The sequence below is a fragment of the Bos indicus x Bos taurus genome, chromosome 11, assembly GCF_003369695.1.
Source record: "Bos indicus x Bos taurus breed Angus x Brahman F1 hybrid chromosome 11, Bos_hybrid_MaternalHap_v2.0, whole genome shotgun sequence".
In the NCBI taxonomy this organism is placed as follows: Eukaryota; Metazoa; Chordata; class Mammalia; order Artiodactyla; family Bovidae; genus Bos; species Bos indicus x Bos taurus.
This window is the reverse complement of record NC_040086.1, coordinates 37,678,963-37,697,434: the sequence shown is the minus strand read 5'-3', so window position 1 is coordinate 37,697,434 and position 18,472 is coordinate 37,678,963. Positions and strand designations below refer to the sequence as shown.

The 18,472-nt window shown below is 39.9% G+C and overlaps 2 protein-coding genes across 4 annotated transcripts in view; one reads left to right on the top strand and one right to left on the bottom strand.

Moving 5' to 3' along the window:
* Positions 1–2,918, top strand: part of CCDC88A (coiled-coil domain containing 88A) — a 116,578-nt gene extending 113,660 nt beyond the window's left edge. For all 3 annotated transcript variants that reach the window (XM_027555327.1, XM_027555326.1, XM_027555325.1), the window contains 2 exons: positions 1,111–1,211; positions 1,918–2,918. In XM_027555327.1, the coding sequence (XP_027411128.1) occupies positions 1,111–1,175 (65 nt within the window). In that variant the 3' untranslated portion in view covers positions 1,176–1,211; positions 1,918–2,918. The remainder of the gene's footprint in view (positions 1–1,110; positions 1,212–1,917) is intronic.
* LOC113901216 (prolyl-tRNA synthetase associated domain-containing protein 1) lies at positions 2,446–9,381 on the bottom strand. The gene is made up of 2 exons (XM_027555328.1): positions 8,998–9,381; positions 2,446–7,440 (listed from the first exon to the last, which is right to left on the bottom strand). Exons 1-2 carry the CDS (start codon positions 9,364–9,366, stop codon positions 7,009–7,011), a joined length of 801 nt encoding a protein of 266 aa, XP_027411129.1. The 5' UTR covers positions 9,367–9,381; the 3' UTR covers positions 2,446–7,008.
* Positions 9,382–18,472: the final 9,091 nt, after the last annotated feature.

Genomic DNA, 18,472 nt, shown 5'->3' with positions numbered 1-18,472 from the left:
CTCTTAAAAAAATCAACATAATACCTTCTATAAATGAAATCTTACAAGATGCCCCAATTAAAAAAAAAAAATTATTTTCCAATCAAAGTGAAGCAGCTCTGACTCGGTTGAATAACTGTACTTTTTTCGAGACAGCTCCATATTCTCCAACTTCACAGAGGATTACAGGCATACCTCGTTTTATTGTGCTTTCTTACACTTCACAAATATTGTGGGGTTTTTTCCCAACAAACTGAAGGTTTGTGGCAGTTCTGTCAGACAAGCCTATCAGTGCCAGTATTCCAACAGTATTTGCTCACTTCATGTCTCTGTCACATTTTGGGAGTTCTCAGAATATTTCTAACTTTCTCATTATTGTTAAATTTGTTATGGTGATCGGTGATCTTTGATGTTACTATTGCAAAAAAAATTATGATTTTGCTAAAGGCTCAGATAATGGATAGCTCTTTTTAGCAATAAAGTATTTTGTACTTAAGATATGTACATTGTTATTTACATGCATTGGGAAACTAAAAATTCATGTGACTCGCTTTATTGCAAAATTCACTTTATTATAGTAGTCTGGAACCAAACCTGCCATTATCTCCGAGGTATGCCTGTATTAGTACCCTAATTTTAGATGAAATTGAGTAGCTTTCATACTCCTGGCTTAGGTTTCTAGAAATGATACCCTTATTATTTGTGGCATTGTAAATTCATGTTAGGCTTTGGGTCCCCTTTGACCAGAGTAGTTATAACTCTAACAGTGTAAGTAGATATATTTTTCTACAAAGTAAGCCTCAAGGCCTGGTTTTCTTATTAAACAATACAAATATTTCATTGTTGATGTTTCTGCTGCTGCATGCAAGATTATTTTTTACTTTAAAACTATATGTGACCATTTAGTAAATAAACATCATAAACCTATCAGACACCAAGAGGGCATTATTATTTATAGCTTTTAAAACATGTAAATCAGTCTTTAAGTAGAGATGTCTATCAGATTAATAACATTTCCAGAATTAGATTCTTTCTCCTTGCCCTTCACAATGAGAGCTCTTTAGTTTCTTATCTTCATGAATTGTATGTTTAGCTTTTCATTAAATAACATGAAATGCTTTTCTCCTGCAGATGTGGACAAAGTACAAGAAAACAGAAATTCAAAAAGCAGGTCTAGGGAACAACAAAGCTCCTAATTCTATAACCCCACTACATGACATGTGGGCCAAGTGGTGAGTTTCTTGCTTAAGATGTAAATGAGATTAATCTCATTTATACAAACTAACTGCATTAAGTATAAGAACAAGTGCACATTGCATTAACAGATGTAAATATTGCTTGCTTCATTCATGATTTTCTGTCTGTCTGATTAGTAAATCAAAATTACGTGATTCCTCAAAGCTTTTGGCCATCAGTGCACGCTCAGTTGTGTCCGACTCTTTGCGACCCCATGGACTGTAGCCCACCAGGCTCCTCTGTCCATGGAATTTTCCAGGCAAGAAGGGTTGCCTTGCCCTTCTCCAGGGGATCGTCCCAACATAGGATCAAACCCGGGTCTCCCGCATTGCAGGCAGATTCTTTACCATTCGAGCTACCCGGGAAGCCCTTTAGTGCAGGAAAACAATCTTTAAAAATATTTTTTCCCCTCAATTTAAATTTGATTTTACTAATGAATAATGTTTTAGAAATTACTTTTTCAGTTTAAAATCTTTCTAGTAGGAATATAACTTCTGTGCAATGTTCTTGGTAATTGAGGAGAATAAATTAAATGTCTTTTCTATGAAGAGCTGCTTAGACAAATTCTCTGACTCTGTCACTCTTATCCCTGTAAAAGTACCTGGTGCATGCTGTTCTTTTAGTGGTTGCTCTGTATTTTATATCTCTTATCTTCAAACTTTTCTTATATTTTCTTTCTTTCTACTTTCCAACTAAATACAGAGAGAAAAGTGTCCTTCAGTTTCTCAGTGTGAAGCCTTTATTTCTGAAGTAACAAGACACCCAACTATAGGAATCATTTTTTAAAATCTTTAAGGAGACTTAACAATCCTTCGTGACTAGAGCAGGAAAGAAATACAAACCTTCATTCCTTCCTTGAATCAAGGAGCACTACTGGAGTCAACTGCCAAAATTTTTAGAAGGTTTTTATGACTTATTATGTACATTGTACTGTTAAGATCTACTGAATAAAGCATGTTCTCTCGCTAAGGACCAAGTGTTTTAAGGGTTCAAGAAGTACTCCAAGAACAATATACTTCTTTCATCATTTGTTTATGAATTTATCCATGTTTGCTTAATGCTTCTGCTAAGTAGTAGCCTAAGTCTAGCCATTTATATTTAGTTGTGTAAACCTAAATTAAATGCTGTAGTATGCTGTGGAATGTACTATATATCAAGATACAGAGAACATTGTTTAGGCATGTCAGAGCCTTATTTGGTTAGCAGACTGCATGTGTTGGTATTCTCTTATTTTTAAGCCGATTATTTTGATGCACTGCAAAAGAAACTCAGTTTATGAAATAACTGAAAAATCCATGATAGGAGTTATAAAAAAATTTACAGTGATATTAATATTTCCATATTCCCTGCTAAGGAACACTAAGTAATTCATTCACACATGGACCCAAGGTAATTAGAATGTGTTTTTCTGAAACGTTTTTTTTAGTAAGGTGGTTTTCTAGAAAAAGACATTCCCAAGATAAAGCTATTGTGTTTGAACTCATTTCCCTTCTTTAGTGTTGGGTTATGTATGTACGTTTTTTTTTAACTTGAGAGCTGACTGTTGCTTAAGAAGTTTTCTTATGGCAAAAATAATGTAAATAATTTACTACGATCCTCATTTTGCCAGGAACTCATTTATTATTAAGGTTATCACTTATTAATACGAATTTTTGGTTTTGTCCTTTATAAGACTACATTAAAGTTGGTAACTGTTATCAGTACTTTTGAAATATTTGTATGCATTTGTTTTACATTTGAAAGAAGCACAAAAAAGTAAATTTAGTTAACCCAGGGAAACATCAATTTTTTTGTAGTTCCAATTTTCTATCACAGTTTTATTTTCTTATGAAATCAAAAATTGCATTGATACATATTAATGCAAATTCATTATTTAACATAAATATATGCATAATCTTAAAGGTCTGAAATGAGAAAGATACTGATTTTTTAATTTTAACAATGTACTTCTTAGGCTCTCACTACCAGCTCTAAAAATCTTTTTGGAACAATTCCATAGTGTGTGGTTTATGAACTGTGTGTTTCATCACTAACCTAGTAGCCATGAGAAATGTGTCTCCCTCTCCCCCTCCTTCCTCATGCCCTTCTCTTTTTTTCCCCTCTTTGGTAGGCCAGTAACAGTGTTGTGTTCATAGTCTACTTTCAGAAAGACCATTAATGAAAAGAAATACGGCATGTATAGTTGAAAAGAAACTGAAATGGAAGTTAGGTTTTGCCACCAAATAATGCTGTAAAGTTAAATCACTTTTAAATTCTTGGATGAAAGGTGCTATGTAAATATAATACAAAGGATTCTTACTAAGATACAAATATTGCACAACAGACATATTTAAAACCTATTCTCTAGACTGTGAAACATGTCTCCATCATGATTTCCTATATTCAAGTATCAGATTGATAATGGGCATCGTGGCAGTCTAGAGATGTCTGCATGTAAAAACTGTAAATTCATTTTTAGGTGGATAAATTGAGAGTAAATATAGAAATTATGTTTTAGCTAAATACAATAAGTGTGTAACTTAGATTTATATTAACTAGCATCTAATTTGCACAACTAGGACACATCCCAGGACATTTGCTTCAAGTTGAAATTTAATGAGTAGGAGGTAGTCCAGTGAGGGTGTGTGACACCACAGCTTGATCTCTCCAGGACACTAATATCCTAAAACAGAGACCCTGCTGACTGAAGCAACACATTATTGCTTCAGTTAGAAAATGCTTAAGGGTAGCCTGTAAAGGGCTGACTCAGAAAATGCAGCAAGACAACCAAGAGAACACTTGAGACTGCAAAAAGTAGGCATATTCTCAAATCACATCGATCACCTTTTTCATACCATTTCAAGAAAGGACTAGATAACCACATGAGTATTTTACCATTTCCAAAAGATAGCATCAGAAGCAAACTTAGTAGGAAGTCATGCTTTTCCCTTAAACTACTTCTGCCAAACAAAACCATGTAGCCAACTAGAAAGTACAATAACTGGGGCCACTTTCCTGACTGGCGCCTGACATGATTTTAATTATCTGGCTCTAATCCCCCTTGGAAACTAAAGAATTTATATACAGGGTAATAGCTTCGGCCCAGAGCTCCAATAAAGTGCTTCAGATCTGGCAATGTGGAAATGTTCAGTCCAAGTTTTTGAACTGGTGGTTACCAAAGAGTTCACGAAACAGGTTTGTATGTAGCACCTTTCATGCAAGGCATGGTAAGAGCCTATTTAAAAATCACTGTGCATATTACAGAATTGCAGCCACCTCACAAATGAAGTATTACAGCCTGTACTGTCTTAACAGTTTATGTCAGGAAGTGAAAAAGATATTGTACCAAATCTGGAATTACAATGAGGAGTAATAATGTATGCTAAATAACTTTTGTACTTTAAGTTACTTTTTTGAGAAAAGTGAAGTTTTGTGTTTTTTTTTTCCTGCTACTCTTAGTCCTGAGATGTTTTTTTCTTTAAGCCTTGAATGAATAATACAGACGGAGCCCATTTTATAATATAAACCTTGATGTACAAGTTGAGATATTTGGACAACAGTGAAAATGCCTTAAAAGGAATGCTTATGGATAAAGTTGCACTTATAACACCCTTTAACAAAACCTGATTTTAAATTGTCTTTCTTTTCTAAGGGTTCTCTCTTTCAGTGTTTGCCATTGTACTTATAACTGTTATTAAATACCAAATCAAATAATACAAGAGCTGTAACATTTCCTTTAAAATAACGCTACTGAGAAATCTGGAGTTAAATGGCAAAATGTTTATTACTTGGCTATATTAAAGCCACAGTTGATAACAAAAAATCCATTTCATAACAAAAAAGACTCCATCATTTGGCTGATCTTTTTTCAAAAACATTTTTCATTTTAGTTTTTAACTTTTATTTCTCCTAAAAAAATTAAGTTGGTTTAACATTCACTTATCAAACTGGTATGAGATGATTTTTATAACAAGTGGTTAGCAATCATAACATATAATTTAACGAAGTATTATTCTTTCCTTTCTCTTTGCCCTAGAAAACCAATTTTCAGACATAATCTTGTTTACCTCTGTTCTAATCGCTTTGGGATGAGTATGAGAGGTTTTGGGAGAAAGAGGAGTCTATTAGTTTTGTCAATCCCAGAAGTGTCATTACAATAATAGATTATACACATCAGTCTCTTTTCATTTTCACATAGACTTTGGGAGGCATAATGTTAAGATAAGAGATGACTTGTGTCATTGGGCAGGTCAGTCTTTCTGGGCCTATTTTCACTCTAAGGTGAGAAAAGTTAGACCAGTGTCCTGAGGTCCTCAGTGTCTTTGATTCTATTCAGTAAACCTTCATTTTATATTCAAAGCAACCTAAATTTCCTCTTTCTTAGAGATATAATACCAAGTAGGCAAAAACCAGTGTAGCATCTCAGAATGTTTTCACTGATGGAAGGTATTTCTTACTAACTCATCTAACTTACTAACTCACTCATCTATATTTTATAAAAATTCTGCCATCAGTAGACTTGTAGTCTCTAACCACATATATTGAAAAATGACAAGTTTTTACCTTTGCCTTTCAGTAATGCAAATTGGTACAAATTAAATACAATTTCTCTACCAGAGGCAATTACTCCATGTTCAGTCTTAGGAAGAAACGTTTCTCTCTCAAATATCCGATTGTACTAAAGGAAATGAGAATTTTCCTAAGTCCTCTAGGCTGTTTTGTAGCCTACTCAGACCCTCAATTAGGGTCTTATTTGAGTTTAAGAGAGGTGAAAAAGTATATTAATTTTCCTCACTGTTTTTGAACTAGCTTCTGTATGGCAACTGACAATACCTAATCCTGGGTTCTTACACATTTTTGTTTATATGTGTATAAAATTTATCTTACACTTTTTAGATGCATAGTTGAAAAATGAGTCAATTTAATATAGCCTAAAGGACAGAAGAAACTTGTTCAAGCATGTTCAAATTTCTAACCTCTGAACAAAGACTAAACAAATCCTTCTTAATGGCCTCTGTATGTTCTGCTCCTGAGTTAAAATGTAATGTCAGTATAATGATTATGGCATATTTTCTATCCCTGCTTTGAGGGTTTTTCTAGATTAAGATATTCTAAAGATAGAATTTTATTTAAAAAATTAGCTTATTTTTTCACTGGGGAAAAGCATTGGTTTAAAAACAAACACTCAGTAACAGAAAGGTTTTCCCTTGCCCCCTTGTTTAATTATACTGCTGGGAAATTCTTATTCCTTAATCCTCATTCCCTCGAGATAACTACTATTTACAATTTAATGTCTTCCCGTATTATTTTTTATTTTTTCCCCTGTATGTACACTATCACATGTATAATTTTACATATGCTATTTTTGCAACTGGCTTTTTTTCAAGTATAATAAGATGTAAGACAGTTAATCTTAGATAAATAATCTTAGTTTTGATGTTAATTTATTCTTTTTTGGCCACCCTGCTGCGTGTGGGAATCTCAGTTCCTATGACCAGGCACTGAACCTGGGCCAGGCAGTGAAAGCCTGGATTCCTAACCACAAGGCAACCAGGGAACTCCTGATATTAATGAAGGCATTCTTCTAATAAGTAGTAGCCATGGGGATGGGGAGGGTGGAACCTCTGGCCTGACTAAAGCTACCTCAATATATTTAAAAAAAAAAAAAGAACTTTAAGATGAGATAGTCTTTCTCAAATAGTTCAGGTAGTCACCAAACCGAGTGCTAGATATATCTTCCCACTTTTAATGCTTTTTATAATTACAAGTAAGAAAAACAGCTTTCAGAAATAAATACTCTGAACTTCAGCCCAATTAGTTTTTATCAAAGTTTAATATTATGGGATCATGTCCTGTGTTCTTCACAAATGTGAGAAAGTCTTCAGGGCTCAATCCCATGGTTGCAGCATTGGTCATTGGATGAAAGTACACCTTTTCATGTCCACCTTCCAAAAAGGCAGAATCTAGAACAAACTTCACATCTCCATCATCACAGAAGAGTGCCAATGGGGTGGCACAACCTTGGCCAACTTTCAGTTTTTCTAGCATGGCTGCTTCATCAGCAAACCGCAGGTTTCCACTCCCAACACCTAACTGCTTGGCGAGATCATTTAAATTAATTTGTCTATCATGAAGAACTGTCACCAGCCAATAGCCTTTTTTCTTTTTGTCCTTAAGAAATAAGTTCTTACTGTGTGCTCCTTTCAAATGCTGGATATGAGGCATCATTTCTTCAACTGTAAACACCTGTAAAATACCACATGAGAAGTTTAACATGCATGTACACTGCAAACATACAGTTATATATACATTGCTTGCTGGGTCTAAACAGGGAGGTTAGGGAGTACTCAGTGTCCTGGATATTACTGGTAGCAACCCATTCCCAGCCTGCTGCTACTGCTGCTAAGTCGCTTCAGTCGTGTCTGACTCTGTGCGACCACACAGACAGCAGCCCACCAGGCTCCCCTGTCCCTGGGATTCTCCAGGCAAGAGTACTAGAGTGGGGTGCCATTGCCTTCTCCGATTCCCAGCATATTATCAAATAATTATATCTCATCTCGGACCTCAAGTAGTTTCTCTTGGGCCAGTTCTCCATTCCAATATGCTGGCTAAACCTTCACATTTCTAAAATGCTATTTTTGTTTTTCCTTTAGACTTTTAGTCGAGTTTATAGCAGCCCTCACAACACTGTAAATCAACTGTACTCCAATAAAAAAGGGGGGGGGGGGGGTTATAGCAGCCCAGACTCCTATTCCTTGGCATTCCATCCAGACCTAAGTACAATGTCCACTCTATAAAATATAACTAGAGATGGAGTGAGGGCAGGGAATGAGAGCCTGGACTAATATAAAAAGAACATCAGAAAAGCTGGCAATATGCACAGTAAAAAGGAAGCGAGTATCGACCATAAGGGAGGCAAAAGGGTCAAAGAAAATAATAGTTTTGATGAATTTCTCTACCCTTTGAAGATTATCACCGTTATCTAGCTAGTTATCAGGAGCTGTTACTCAAAAGTTAGGCAAAAACTGTATCTTCCCAACACTCAAGTTATATACTGGCTACGTGAGATACCTGAAAAAACAAAATCTCCATCAATCAACTGAATCGTTAAAAGATACCAAACTCTTAACCTTGGTGTCCCGCATGCTTCATAGCCACTGCAGAAACGTTTTACTGCTTGGCAACTTACATACCCAGGCTAGTTTGAGATGCAGAAGTTCTCAATATGTTGCACTGCTACTGCTAAGTCACTTCAGTCATGTCCGACTCTGTGCGACCCCATGGACAGCAGCCCACCAGGCTCCCCCGTCCCTGGGATTCTCCAGGCAAGAACACTGGAGTGGGTTGCCATTTCCTTCTCCAATGCATGAAAATGAAAAGGGAAAGTGAAGTCGCTCAGTCGTATCCGACTCTTAGCGACCCCATAAACTGCAGCCTACCAGGCTCCTCCATCCATGGGGTTTTCCAGGCAAGAGTACTGGAGTGGGGTGCCATTGCCTTCTCCAAATATGTTGCACTAGTTCCCAAAATTAAAAAAAAAAAAAAAAATCGCTCCAAAAGGAAAACAGGTTTTTTCATAATAACAGCAGAGTCCCAAGTGGAGATGCACTCAATGGTGCATTCAGATCCCTCTCTACTCTGGATTCCGGGAAATGCCTTAGGAACGGACTTTCTTTCGTGGTACAGTGACACCCCCCCCCCCCCGCCCCCCGCCCCGGGACGTCTAGTCTCAGCGGCTCCGCCTCGCAGACGCTGCAGTAGAGCCCACTCCCTCCCGGGGTAGTCCTAGCGGGAGCGTCTCACCTCCGGGTGCTCCACGACCTCTGTGCGGATGGCCAGGGCGGCGAGCCGCTGCTCCAGCGCCGCCCGCAACTCAGCCCCTGCCATGCTGTCCTCGTGGCGGTGGCTAGAGACCGGGCCGAGGAACTGGGCGTGGCTTCCCGCGGACCGCCCACTGCAGGCCGAGGCGGAAGTTCCTGGAGGGACAGGGGCGGTGCTGGAAATCCAGCGCCGGCGTTTTCTGCAGGCGAGGTTGCACCGTGTTCGCTCGACATCCACCGTTTGTTCCTGAGGTTCGTCCGAGTCCGCAAGGACATCCTTCCTCAGACATGTAGTGTCCTTAGCCCGCGTCCCACAAGAGGGAGGCGCCTGCATTCTCACAGCCCTCTCCATACCCGCCGCAGGTTTCCTAAATCCAGCATGTCTTCCGTTTAAATAGATTTAAACCTAACAACTCAACTTAAAGAATGTTGAGGGAGTGATTCATTGAATGTGGTCTCGGGTTTACCCAGGAAGCAGACTGAGGGAAAGTCTCCTTATCCCTTCTGCCTGGGATATGGAATGTACATTCTACCCACTGTTCTGAGCTAGGTGCTACTTGAAGGATGCAGCCTTGAGAGAGTAATGTGTCATTGAAACCTTCTGGACTCTACGGAAGTGAGGCCCCCTTCGCCCCTTAAGGCCTCTATATAAATTCTTAAGATGCTGGCAAGTGGATGCCCAAGACAAACCACCAATATAAGTTCCTTTGATTATTACTTATTAAAACTGCCACCTACCAATGAGGAATGCCCTGCCTCTTCATTCTTTCCTTGCCCTTCTGGGGGGTGGGGTCTCTGGGTGTGTGTGTGCAGTGGTTTCACCTGGGGAACTTCCTGAGGTTGTGGACCAACAAGGAGAGAAAGGGCCAGAATCTCTATCCTTTTGACCATCTTTTTCAGAGGCATTTTTTCCTGCCTCTTGGTGGGGTGTTTTCCACTATCCTGCAAAACCCTCACTCCCCACCTTGAATGAGGCCTGAAATTCCACTGAGTTTCATTTATGAGTTTAGATTAAGCTTCCAATTGTTACCAAAACTGTTGCCCCAGAATCATACCCCTACCCCTCTCTTGAATGGAAACCAGGTGCTCTTATCTGAAGTTTTGGGAGGAAGCTGCAAAGCAAAAAGCAGGGACTTGGTTAGATCCAATTAGGCACTAGATGGTTGAAGATTTAACTTCCAGTAGACCTAGAGCCTCATTATATAGTCAGTGTAATACCATAGCATGCTAAATGATACACCCATAAGTGCAATGATAGTTGACAGTTGCCATGACAACAACCAGAAAAGGGTTACAAAGACCAAAAAGGAGAGTTATATCAGTGCCAGGTCCAAACCACACTCCTCAGATAAGTCATGAAAATTCCTCTCACTCTTTCCAGTTCCCTCCCTTCTATCTCGACCCTCCTATATAAATAGTGTCTCCCCTTGAATTGGGTTGATTTGTACACAAGATTCTCCATTCTTTAGCCATTGAATAAAGCTTGTGCTGTTCCAGTCTTAGCATAGGATTTATTATTAGCTGTGCAAATCTGATCAGGAAAAAAACCTTCCTGACTGGGACAAGGGTTCTTGGCTGGGGCTAGAACCCAAACACAAGCCACGTTATACCAATTCAGTAATAGAATCTGAGCTAAACTGTAGCTATTCCTGCTACAGGAATAGCTGCTAAGTCACATCAGTCGTGTCCGACTCTGTGCAACCCCATAGACAGCGGCCCACCAGGCTCTCCCGTCCCTGGGATTCTCCAGGCAAGAACACGGGAGTGGGTTGCCATCTCCTTCTCCAATGCATGAAAGTGAAAAGTGAAAGTGAAGTCGCTCAGGCGTGTCTGACTCTTAGCGACCTCATGGACTGCAGCCTACAGGCTCCCCCATCCATGGGATTTTCCAGGCAAGAGTATTCCTAGGGACATTTAACTCTAGAAGGAATATATTTATGGCATCTCTGGGGTGCAAATGGAAGTCCTGGAGAAGAATGCTCTTAAGAATATACTACAGAGTTCAGTTGTCTTGCCATATGCACAGGTCTGAATCCATGAATTCAACCAACAATAGATGGGGAAAAAAAAATTCTAGTAAGTTCCAAAAGCCAAAACTTCAATTTGCCACACACTAGCAACTGTTTAGGAGAAGGCAATGGCACCCCCACTCCAGTACTCTTGACTGGAAAATCCCATGGATAGAGGAGCCTGGTAGGCTGCAGTCCATGGGGTCGCTAAGAGTCAGACACGACTGAGCGACTTCACTTTCACTTTTCACTTTCATGCATTGGAGAAGGAGATGGCAACCCACTCCCGTGTTCTTGCCTGGAGAATCCCAGGGACGGGGGAGCCTGGTGGGCTGCCGTCTATGGGGTCACACAGTCGGACACGACTGAAGCGACTTAGCGGCAACTGTTTACATAGTTACAATGTATTAGATATTATTTAGAGATTATTTAAAGTATACAGGAGGATGTGTGTAGGTCATGTGCAAACACTGCACCATTTTATATAAGGAACTTCAGCAACTACAAATTTTGGTGTCTGTGGGGGATCCTTGGAACTAACCCCCCTTGGATACCAAAGGTGGACTATATCTGAGTCCTCCCCCACAGGACAGCCTCAGAGTTAGCTGTGAAAGAGAAAATCAGAGCCAACTTCATAATTCACCCAGAATTAGCCCTGGACAGTGCAATTTTGAAAGTTCTCAGTTTAACCAACCTCTTAAAATTATTATGCCATATCTTCCTTCAAACAGTCCATCCAGTTCTTTGATCCTTGATTATGGAACCAACAGGCATCTGCTCGTAGCCACCTAAATTCAGATCAACAGCAAAAGAAATGTACCACATTAAAGAGTATTTAGAAAACTTAGATAAGGGGAAAGGGATCATTCAGAACATTTTTTCCATGTTTATTATTTTATTTCCACATTTGTGAGTTAGCTCTGTTTCTGTCTTGGCTCATTTAGCTATGGAGTGAATATTAATGGCTTTCACATTGGTTTATGTGAGCTCTTTAAATAATCAAGTTGTGTGTCTTTCATTTGTCCTATATACTCCAAATATCATATATACTTTTTCCATTAAAGAAGAGGTTCCCCCCCACCACCACCACCATGTACCTTTCAGGGATCATAGTTCCCCAACCAAGGATCAAACTGGGCCACCTGGCAGTGAAAGCCCAGGGAATTCAAGAGGGGATTTTTTTTAGTTTGGTTTTACCTACAGATGTTACTTATTTTTGTGTAACCAAATGTGTTTTTTTTTTTTTTTTGTTATTCTGATCTAAGTATAGAAAGCTAACCTCTAGCGATAGAATATGCAATCTATTTTTTTTTATTTTCTTAGAAATACTCTTTAATTCATTTAAATTTTACTTTGGTGTGGTGAGGCTTATTTTTTTCACTATGTTCTCTCAGAATAAAAATGGAAAGCATCATAATACCAAGGACCACATATATGCTGCTGCTGGTAAGTCGCTTCAGTCGTGTCCGACTCTGTGTGACCCCATAGACGGCAGCCCACCAGGCTCCCCCGTCCCTGGGATTCTCCAGGCAAGAACACTGGAGTGGGTTGCCATTTCCTTCTCCAATGCATGAAAGAGAAAAGTGAAAGTGAAGTTGCTCAGTCGTGTCCAACTTTTAGCAACCCCATGGACTGCAGACTACCAGGCTCCTCCGTCCATGGATTTTCCAGGCAAGAGTACTGGAGTGGGGTGCCATTGCCTTCTCCACCACATATATGAAGATGTGGCATATCCCAAATTATTGTCCTTAAATATTTGAAGACTTTCAAGAATACCCAAATTCAATCATGGAGACCTGAGCATTGAAAGAAGGGGAAAAAGAAGAATTGAAAGAAGAATTGAAATCTAAGAATAATTGTAGCTAAGAAATGTGAATCATGAGCCAGAATGGCTATCATCATAAAATCTACAAACAATAAATACTAGAGGGGATGTGAACAGAAGAGAAGCTTCCAGCACTGTTGGTGGGACTGTAAATTGGTACAGCCACTATGGAGCACATATGGAGGTTTCTTAAAAAACTAAAAACAGAGCTACCATATGACCCTGCAGTCCCACTCGTGGGCATATATCTGGAGAAAAACATGATCCAAAAAGACATATGTACCCCAATGTTCATTGCAGCACTGTTTGCAGTAACCAAGAAATGGAAGCAATGTAAATGTCCATCAATGGAGAAATGGATAAAGAAGATGTATATATATATATATATATATATATATATAATGGAATATTACTCAGCTGTTAAAAAGAATGAAATAATGCCATATTGCAGCAACATGGATGGATATCAGGTCAGTTGCTCAGTCGTGTCTGACTCTTTGCGACCCCATGAACTGCAGCACACCAGGTCTCCCTGTCCATCACCAACTCCTGGAGTCCACCCAAATCCATATCCATTGAGTCGGTGATGCCATCCAACCATCTCATCCTCTGTTGTCCCCTTCTCCTCCTGCCCTCAATCTTTCCCAGCATCAGGGTCTTTTCAAATGAGTCAGCTCTTCGCATCAGGTGGCCAAAGTATTGGAGTTTCAGCTTCAACATCAGTCCTTCCAGAGAACACACAGGACTGATCTTTAGGATGGACTGGTTGGATCTCCTTGCAGTCCAAGGGACTCTCAAGAGTCTTCTCCAACACCACAGTTCAAAAGCATCAATTCTTTGGCACTCAGCTCTCTTCACAGTCCAACTCTCACATCCATACATGACCACTGGAAAAACCATAGCCTTGACTAGACGGACCTTTGTTGGCAAAGTAATGTCTCTGCTTTTGAATATGCTATCTAGGTTGGTCATAACTTTCCTTCCAAGGAGTAAGCGTCTTTTAATTTCATGGCTGCAGTCACCATCTGCAGTGATTTTGGAGCCCAAAAAAATAAAGTCAGCCACTGTTTCCCCACCTATTTGCCATGAAGTAAGATGGGGAAACAGTGGAAACAGTGTCAGACTTTATTTTGAGGGGATCCAAAATCACTGCAGATGGTGACTGCAGCCATGAAATTAAAAGACGCTTACTCCTTGAAAGGAAAGTTATGACCAACCTAGATAGCATATTCCAAAGCAGGGGCATTACTTTGACAACAAAGATCCGTCTAGTCAAGGCTATGGTTTTTCCTGTGTTCATGTATGGATGTAAGAGTTGGACTGTGAAGAAGGCTGAGCGCCGAAGAATTGATGCTTTTGAACTGTGGTGTTGGAGAAGACTCTTGAGAGTCCCTTGGACTGCAAGGAGATCCAACCAATCCATTCTGAAGGAGATCAGCCCTGGGATTTCTTTGGAAGGAATGATGCTAAAGCTGAAACTCCAGTACTTTGGCCACCCCATGCGAAGAGTTGACTCATTGGAAAAGACTCTGATGCTGGGAGGGATTGGGGGCAGGAGGAGAAGGGGACGACAGAGAATTAGATGGCTGGATGGCATCACTGACTCGAAGGACGTGAGTGTGAGTGAACTCCAGGAGTTGGTGATGGACAGGGAGGCCTGGCGTGCTGCGATTCATGGGGTCGCAAAGAGTCGGACACGACTGAGCAACTGAACTGACTGACTGAATGGGACCAGATGCCATGATCTTAGTTTTCTGAATGTTGAGCTTTAAGCCCACTTTTTCACTCTCCTCTTTCACTTTCATCAAGAGGCTCTTTAGTTCTTCTTCACTTTCTGCCATAAGGGTGGTGTCATCTACATATCTGAGGTTATTGATATTTCTCCCTGCAATCTTGATTCCAGCTTGTGCTTCTTCCAGCCCAGTGTTTCTCATGATGTACTCTGCATATAAGTTAAATAAGCATGGTGACAATATACAGCCTTGACGTACTCCTTTACCTGTTTGGAACCAGTCTGTTGTTCCATAGCGAGTGTCATACTGAGTGGAGTCAGAGAAGAAAAAATATCACATGACATCTATTATATGTGGAATCTAAAAAGAAAGGAAACAAATGAACTTACAAAACAGAAACAGATTCACAGACCTTGAGATCAAGCTTATGGTTGCCGGGGGAAGGATGGAGAGCAGGGACAGTCAGGGAGTTTGGAATGAACATGTATACACTGCTATGTTTAAAATGGATAACCAACAAGGATCTATTGTATAGCACAGGGAACTCTGCTCAGTGTTGTGTGGCAGCCTAGATGAGAGGGGAGTTTGGGTGAGAATGGGTACATGTATATGTATGTCTGAGTCCCTTTACCATTCACCTGAAATTATCATAACATTGTTTGTTAATCGGCTATACCCCAATACAAAATAGAGGTTTTTTAAAAAAGAAATATGAGTCATGTACAAAAGTAAGGAAACAATTAACCAAGAATAATGTCTGCATGACAGCTACAAAAGAGAAACACAAAGAGCAAAATTGATAATGCCATCCAGCACATTGTCTAGACAAGGAATTGTTCTGACCTGGAAATCTCTTTAGAAATGAACTGCCATCCATCAGTTATGCAAGGTGTGAAGCCCTCCCCCCACCCCACTGACAATCCATCACAATTCAGTTTCTTAAATCCTTCTACTCTAACCACTTCCATCACTCTAACCCAAACTACTATCTCTCCTGGTCTACACTAATGTTCTCTTAATTATACTCTGTGCTGTGTGCTGTGCTTAGTCACTCAGTCATGTCTGACTCCTGGTAACCCCATGGGCTGTAGCCCGCCAGGCTCCTCTGTTCATGAGGATTCCAGGCAAGAATACTGGAATGGGTTGCAATGCCCTTCTCCAGGGAATCTTCCCAATCCAGGGATTGAACCCAGGTCTTCTTCTTTGCAGGCAGATTCTTTACTGTCTGAACCACCAGGGAAGCCCTAATTACAGTCTACCTGTGGTGTGATGACCAGGTATCCTGCTCCAAACAAGTCTTACAACCAAGGATTTTTATTATAAAATGGAGCTAAATCTGTCTATGGTAAAAGAACCTTATATCACTGTTTAGAAACTATCCTGACCCAAGTTCATGCATATTTATTTATCAAACATACATGTCAGCATTGAATTAAATAGAAAAGAAATGCTATCCTTTGCATGGTCCCTTCTTCTTAAAGTAAATACAGTCTCAAATTTACATTAGAAAGAACATCAGACATTAAATCAAAATTATCATCATGAACTTGAGCTAGACGTCTAGTCAGAGAACTTGAATATGAAATGTCATGATGCTGGGAGAGGGGTTTAGTCGCTAAGTCATGTCCTTCTCTTTGTGACCCTATGGAGTGTAGCCTGCCAGGCTCCTCTGTTCGTGGGATTTTCCAGGCAAGAATACTGGAGTGGGTTGCCATTTCCTTCTCCAGGGAATCTTCCCAACCCAGGGATCAAACCCATGTCTGCTGCATTGGCAGGCGGATTTTTTGCCACTGAGCCACCAAGGAAGCCCAGGAGAGGGTAGCATCTGATAAATGCAGGTGACTGAACTGTTTTACAAAGGGGGAAAATTTATAAAGAAATCTTTTTAGGTAATTCCCTGGTGATCCAGTGGTTGGGACTCTGGGCTTTCACTGCAGGGGTCTTGGGTTTGGTCTGTGGTTTGGGAGCTAAGATCCTGCAAGTTGAGTGTCAAAATCAAAAAATTTTCAAAATTGTTTTTTCAAATAAATTTTAATTTGCAAAGATAGTAGATAGTTCCTGACTGTCCTTCACTCAGTTTCCTCTAATGTTAACATATTGTGATATGTTTGTGACAATTAAGAAATTAACACTGAGGTATTACAATTAACTACAGATTTTATTTAGATTTCACAAGGTTTTCACTAGTGTGCTTTTGTGTTCCTGGACTCTATACAGGACCCCACATTGTATTCAGTCATTACGTTTCCTTATTCTTCAGATCTGTCATACTTTCCTTGTCTTTCTTTTTCATGCCCTTGACAACTTTGAAGAATTCTGCTCAGATATTTTGTAGAATGCTCTTTAATTTTGGTTGTCTGATGTTTCCCCCATGATTGTAGTACGGTTTTGGGTTTTGGGGACAAATATTACAGAGATGTAGTGTCCTTATCACATCATTTCAGGGGGTATGTGATATCAACATGACATTACTGATGTTTACCTTGATCAGTTGGTTAAGGTGGTGTCTGCCAGATTTCTCTGTTATGAAGGTACTATTTTTCCTTTCCATATTCTGTTCTTTGGAAGCAAGTCATTAAGTCCAGGCCACACCCAAGGGATTGGAGGTGGGAACTAAGCTTTAACTCATAGTTGAAGTTAATAAACATGGAATTATTCTATAAGGAGGATTTCTCCCTGTCCCTCATTTGTTATTTTGAGCTATAGTCTAATAACTCCATTATTTCGTTGTTCAGAAGTTTCCAGCTTTGACTTTTTCATGTTGGTGCCTATTTAACTGCCCTGATTCTATTTCCTTTCTCATTTCCTTCCTTCCTTGCTCCTTCCAATTTCTATGTTTTGGTGTACTGCTTGAATTTTCCACATTAGTATGCATATCTTCATGATCAGAAACGTATTGGTTATTTTCACTTTAATATCAGGGAGAATGATATGACCATTACTTTGATGTTCTCCCAATCAATTTCTACTTCTAAACTAATTGGCAAGGCAGAGAGAGCAAAGAATTTCTTACAGAAATTGCACTTCAGTGAGTGTGAAAGGTAAGTAAAATGATGCAAACTGAAACACACTTCAGTAGTTTTCAAGTGTGTTAGGTTCATTAAATAGATTTTCCAGACAGCGGTTTCCACTCAATCATTCAGCAACACTGCCTACACATCTTTGTGGTGACACTGGGGAGACAAAAACAAAGGGGATGGGGCATGAGTTAGGAGTCCACACTAGGGAGGGAGAAAGCAGGTAACAGTAAGAAACTCTTCTATACCTACATCATTAGCCCAAGGTAGTGTTAGACCTTGAGGACAGAAATAAAACAATACTTAAGACTCTTGAGAATAGTGGCGGTTGAGGTCAAGGTGACAAGCCAGAATACAACGTCCAATCAAGGTGTGGAAATGTTCTGGGAGGCAGCTAATAACCACAACAGCAAACCCTTCTGAACCAGCTACTTTATGAACCTTCCTGCTACTGCTATCTTACTAAGCAGTTACTATTATTACCATGGGGCTTCCCTCATAGTTCAGTTGGTAAAAAAAATGCTTGCAATGCAGGAGACCTGAGTTTAACATCCGGGTCGGGAATATCTCTTGGAGAAGGAAATGGCAACCCACTCCAGTATTCTTGCTTGAGAATCCCGTAGACAGAGGAGCCTGGCAGGCTACAGTCCACAGGGTTCCAAGAGTTGGACACGACTTAGGGACGAAACCACCACCATTACCAGGGCTTCCCTGGTGGCTTAGTCGGTAAAGAATCTGTCTGCAATGCAGGAGACCCAGGTGCGATCTCTGGGTCAGAAAGATCCCTTAAAGAAGGGAATGGATGGCTACCCACTCCAGTATTATTACCATATTGCAAAACTGCAGCACAGGGAGTTTACATAAGGTCCCCGAG

Excerpts from the sequence above, each read along its gene's own strand:
- LOC113901216 (XM_027555328.1), bottom strand. The coding sequence starts at position 9,366 with ATGGAGAGGGCTGTGAGAATGCAGGCGCCTCCCTCTTGTGGGACGCGG. Across the intron at positions 7,441-8,997 it reads AGGTCGTGGAGCACCCGGAG|GTGTTTACAGTTGAAGAAAT; the intron begins GTGAGACGCTCC and ends GGTATTTTACAG.